This window comes from Protobothrops mucrosquamatus, unplaced genomic scaffold, assembly GCF_001527695.2.
Source record: "Protobothrops mucrosquamatus isolate PMUCROS unplaced genomic scaffold, P.Mucros_1.0 scaffold1318, whole genome shotgun sequence".
Classification (NCBI taxonomy): Eukaryota; Metazoa; Chordata; class Lepidosauria; order Squamata; family Viperidae; genus Protobothrops; species Protobothrops mucrosquamatus.
Genome location: NW_015387519.1, coordinates 232,523 through 238,522, shown reverse-complemented (window position 1 = coordinate 238,522; position 6,000 = coordinate 232,523). Strand labels below are relative to the sequence as shown.

General features: G+C 34.1%; 1 protein-coding gene across 1 annotated transcript in view; it reads left to right on the top strand.

Annotated features, from left to right (window-relative positions):
- The window catches only part of EPRS (glutamyl-prolyl-tRNA synthetase), a 49,565-nt gene that overhangs the window by 12,379 nt on the left and 31,186 nt on the right, over window positions 1-6,000 (top strand). The window contains exons 10-12 of the mRNA XM_015821377.1: window positions 417-650; window positions 3,615-3,699; window positions 4,622-4,681. Coding sequence (XP_015676863.1) covers window positions 417-650; window positions 3,615-3,699; window positions 4,622-4,681 — 379 coding nt within the window. The remainder of the gene's footprint in view (window positions 1-416; window positions 651-3,614; window positions 3,700-4,621; window positions 4,682-6,000) is intronic.

The following is a 6,000-nucleotide window of genomic DNA, read 5'->3' as shown; positions in this document are numbered from 1 at the left end:
AAATGTTATTTGCTGATATTTATTTATTTTCTGGAATATTCTCTCAAACCAAATTTTGCTGTATTAACTAATATTTAAGTATGAGTTCCTGTACTATATATGAATCAAAAACCTATCTATTTCCTTCCTTTTTGGAATATACTTTATTATGAGAAATAACATATTACCCAGATTTCATAATAGATTCTCCCAAAACTCCTTAACATTTTAGGAATAACTGATTCTTACTATCAGTCTATTCAAATACAGTATAAAGTTTTCAATTGCTTTAAACCTTCTTCTTCTTGTTTTTAACGTGCACCAGCAGACTGATAAATACTGTTGCTTCAGTGATTGCTTTTGATATTTATTAATGGTAAGATGTGACATCTGTCAAGTGTGCATGAAGGTTAAATCTGTCTCTACTTAACTTTCAGTATTTACCCCACATACGACTTTGCCTGCCCCATAGTGGACAGTGTAGAAGGTGTTACTCATGCATTAAGAACAACAGAATACCATGACAGAGATGAGCAATTCTACTGGATCATTGAAGCCTTGGGAATAAGAAAGCCCTACATCTGGGAGTACAGCCGTTTAAACCTCAACAATACTTTGCTTTCTAAAAGAAAGCTCACTTGGTTTGTCAATGAAGGACTGGTAGATGGCTGGTAAGTAAAGTTGCTTAGCTTGGTGGTGTCTGTATGGATGCTTCTAAAATGTGAACCAGATTATTTCACTCTTGCATTCATACTGTAACTTTGCATGTTATTAATAAATAAAACCTCCAATTATATAAAATTTTTAAATTAAATATGATCCTTACGCGTTATCGCATTTATGTGTTTGCTGTTAACAGAAGAAATAAATTACTTTTAGACTTGGTACTTTTATAAGTACTCAAAAATATTGGCTTTTATGTTTTTTAATGTTGTTATTACTAATTCATAGACTTCATGAGGCCTTCAGGTGCCTCTCTGCTTCTGTTCCTCTTTCCTTTGTGGTTCCTTAAGCACTCAAAAATATTGTACGATATTAATTTGGTCAATATGAAAGGATGTAAAAGAATTTGTTCAAGGGGAAAGGATGATTTTCAGTGTCTGGGAGTAGTGTGTGAGTGTATATAAAGTCCATAAAAATTCTACAGCCACTAATGTGGCTCTGTTTATTCCCTAACGCTCTTGGGGGTAACTTGTGCTAACGTGCAGTAACTTGCCTGATAAAATGCATCTGGCAGGGTACAGTATTGGGGGTTTAGTATTGGGAATACAGTGTTAGATAGAACAACAGAAGAAAAAGATTTAGGTTGCTCTTAGATAACTGCAAAATGAGCAAGCAGTGTGCCCAGGCAGCTGTGGAGTCAAACAAAATTCTAGGATGCATCACTACACTGTGGGCAATTATTAGGCAAATTGTATTTTGGAGGTTTAATTTTCTTATTGAACAACTACAGTGCTCTCGGTCAATCCAAAATGCTAATAAACCTCAAACCTGAACATTTAAGAAAGTAAAAGTGAGGTTTTGACTTTCTTAGGAGAATATGTTGTGTACAATTATTGGGCAACTATTAGTGTACAGAATTATCATGCAACTAAATGGAAAATCAAAAATTTGCCCATCTCATTTGTTTATTTGCATCTGTTAAAGTGAGAATAATAAAGAAACAACTCAAAATGTACAAATATTTCTGACATTTCAGGAAAAAAAATCAGTGACCAATATAGCCACCCTTCTTTTCAATAACAGTCATAAGCCTTCTATTCATGGAGTCTGTCAGTTTCTTGATCTGTAGACAATCAGCGTTTTGTGTAGCAGCAACCACAGCCTCCCAGATATTGTTCAGAGAGGTGTACTATTTTCCTCCTGTTTAAGAAGGGCCCACTTCTCAGTAGGGTTTAGGGGGCCATATCATTATTCTTTCATCTTTAAGGCCTTTACTGGCTAGCCATACAGTGGAGTACTTCGATGCATGCATTGTCCTGCATAAAAATCATGGTCTTGAAAGATGCAGATTTTTTCCTGTACTACTGCATGAGAAAGTGTCTTCTAAAAACTGGCAGTAAGGTTGGGAGTTGATTTTGAGTCCAACCCAAAAAGGTTCAACTAGCTCATCTTTAATAATACCAGCCCATACCAATGCCCTACCTCCACCTTGCTGACATCTGAGTCAAAGTGGAGCTGTGTACCCATTACTGATCCAGCCACAGGCCCATCCATCTGGTCCATCAAGAGTCACTCTCATCTCATCAGTCCATAAAACCTTTGAAAAATCTGTATTCAGATATTTCTTGGTCTAGTATTGCCATTTCAACTTATGGGTGTTGTTCAGTGGTGGTCGGGTTTCAGCCTTCCTTATCTTGGCCATGTCTCTGAGCACTGAACACCTTGTACTTCTGGGCACTCCAGGTAGGTTGCAGTTCTGGAATATGACAGCATTGGAGGATACTCGGTTCCTCGTAGCTTCATGTTTGATTCTTCTCAAATCTTTGGCAGTTAATGTGTGTCTTTTTTTCTCAACACGTTTCTTGCGACCCTGGTTCTGTGATCACACCCCAATATCTTAGCAATTTCAAGAGTGCTGCATCCCTCTGAAAGACTTTTGACAATTTTTGACTTTTCAGAGTCAGTTAAATATACACCCATAAATACAGGATTTTAGTCAGACCTCATTTGGAATACAGTTCTAAGATCTCATTTAAAGAAAAAGATATTGATAAGACAACAAAAATGGTGTGAGGTCTGCGGGACAAAATATACAGCCTGGAGGACAGAAGGGAAAGGGATGACATGATTGGAACTTTTAAATAGATTAAGTGTGTGAATATGGTTCTAGAAGTAGCATTTTTGCCACAAAGAAGTGGGAGACAAGCTATTCTCCAAAGCACCTGAGGGCAGGACAAGAAGCAATGGATGGAAAATAATCAAGGAGAGAAGTAACCTAGAACAAAGAAGAAATTTCCTGACAGAACAATTAATTAGTGGAACAATTTGCCTCCAGAAGTTGTGAATGCTTCAACACTGAAGTTTTTAAGAAGAAATTGGACAACCTTTCCAAATCCTATCCTATCCTATCCTATCCTATTCCATTCCATTCCATTTTCAATATTAAGCAAAAATCAAGAACATAGGGGCATAATCTCAAACTGACAGGAGGAAAGTTCAAACATAATGTTATAAATTATCACTAAATTATCACTATCACTTCACTAAAAAGAGTAGTGGAAGCTTGGAACCAATTTCCAGAGGAGATATTGGGTCAGTCATTAGTAACTGAGTTTAAACATGCTTGGGATAAACACATGTCCATCATCCAACCAAAATTTAAAAGTAAAAAATAATTAAAAATAATAAATAAAAAATAAAAAAACAAACTCAAAGGGCAGACTTGATGGACCATACTAGGTCTTTTTTTGCCATCAGTTTTCTATGTTTATTTGATATTTTTGTTATTTCTAAGGAAAAGGCCATGAATTAAACAGATGCTAAGAATTAGCCAATATTAGAAATTGGAACTGATCCAGTCTAAGATAAGGTTGTGGATTAGAGAACTAGCTGGTGTTTTGAATTCATAAACATATTTTTTTAGCCATCCCATTTCTTTAGTATTAAACTGAATATTGATCCCTTTCTTCAAGGGATGACCCAAGATTTCCAACTGTGCGTGGTGTCCTTAGAAGAGGTATGACAGTAGAAGGATTGAAACAGTTTATAGCTGCACAGGTAAGTGTCTTTATTTTCAAATTAGGTAGAAAGAGATTGCTACAGTGCCTTTGTAAAATTATGGTGGAATCCATTGCTCATCTTTGACTTGCAGAATTTCCTGCAAACTATGCACCTTCCCCAAATTTCTTTTGAGAGATCACCTGCTTCCCTTGGGACAAGATTTGAGGAAAATGGGTGAGGCAGTAAGGAGAGGGGAAAATCAGAGAGGATTCTGCATTTCTTTTGTGAAGCATGCTACCTTCCCAGCTTCTTAACATTTGTAGTAGCATTAAGAATTATAAAAATAATTTCATTTGTTTTTATGATTCATTTATATCCCACCTTTATTTTGGCAAACATAATTTTGAAATAGAATATTTTATAAAGCAAATATTTTTGTACTATATGAGGGACACACAGTTTGAAAATTAGTTTTCAGTATATATAGTTAGAATAGTTTCTGAAGAATTGAAAGTTTAATAAAGCACACATTAAATAAGCTGTTTGTCTTGCAATAGAAAAATATTAATTATGAAAACATTTCCTCTAATTGATTTATTTTCTCAAAATAACTAATTAATATTGCTATACTGTTAAAAAGGATATTTCTGTCATGTTACAAAATTATAGTTTATACACATAGAAACAAAAATAAACACAGGGAAATGGTTACAATTATTATTATGTAAGTTAAAGTACTTTGATTTACAAGTTACTTCCTTCTTGCTACTTGATGGATATAGAGATTTCTGATTTTGCTTGTATTGACTGATTAAAAATATGTAATTAAATTAAATATACATATGAGCAAGATACTGACCAATTAGCATTAGAGACAGGATTGGCTTTACACCATTTACACCATTTATCATCGTGTATCAAATCATGTATCAAATTATTACTTATACAAACAATGCATTTTTTCCTTTATATTCTACAGGGATCTTCAAGATCAGTTGTAAATATGGAATGGGATAAAATTTGGTCATTTAACAAAAAGGTACATTTGTCTTTATTTTAATTTGATGACATTTCAAGTGAAAACCTGCTCTGGTATGGATAGTGAATCCAGAATTCTTTGAGTGCCCTTTCAAGACTAGTGAATGCAATTTGTTGCTTCATCTGCCTCTTTTTCAGGAAAATGGAATGTCCTTCTTGCTAACAAGGCTTACATTAATATTACTTGCTTTTGCAAAATCAATTGAATTGTTTTTTAACTGTTTGGGAAGGTAATGGTGTTTTGCTAATTTTGTAAATCTGATATGAAATTCTGCATTTCATTTTTCTGCCATCAAGCTGCGAGCTATCTGTAAGAAGGTATTACTTAATGCTTTTTCTGCCTTAGCATATAGCTTACAGTAAGCATACATAGCATAAGCAATCATGCAGTTACTCATACACAGTCACATTTGCTTACATAACAAGAGCTATATATATATTTCCATAAAAATGCATTATTCCTATGCTAAAGAGAAAAACATGATTTCTCAATAGAGAAGAGAGTTTAAAATTTTCCAGGTTGCCTTTCTGCAGTACACAGAAGGCTATAATATTTCCTTTGTAAGATAATCAGTAAAGTTCTTTCATTATTCTTCAGTTGAAAGATTAAAGAAGGAATACTGCATCTTCACATGATTAGTTACTTTTTGGCAGCAAGTGCTTGGAGACTATAATAAGGCGAACTCTTGCTCTACAATTATATGGCTGCTCCTATTTTTTAACTTGCATCTGGATCTTTGTTTTCAAATAGGTTTTGTTTTTCCTCAGATTTCAGTATTTGCTTGCCTGGCATGTGTCTTGTAGTCTCCTATAATTCTTTTACTTTTTTCTCTTCATTTATTTGAGGGATTATCAATTGGTTCTTTCTGTTGCTGCATTAGTTGTGTAATACATTTACAAAACATAATTTTTAGCTGAAGCTGTTGGACTGCATACTTGTTAGAGCTGTACATTTACCTATATAGTGATGTCACATTGATCAAGAGTGAAGCTAAAGTATTAAATGTCCTATAAGATACTATTGGCTCTCAAGAAAGGAAAATTTATCAGTAGAAGCATTGGCAAAATTTAATGATTAGAGCAGAGCAGAATCCTTCTTTTGTGATGCAGTGAATATCTGCTGGTCAGACATGGATTAATTAAAGATTTTGAGTTTTTCCAAAAATTGTAGATAAAATAAGCTATTTATATCATTACATACTTTTAATCACATAAGTGTTGCTAGTGTGTAAATCTCATCCAGAACCAGAGAGCTGACACTGAAACCTCGTAACGTAAGGATTATTATATTAACTATTTGCTTGTATTTATGATAGGCAG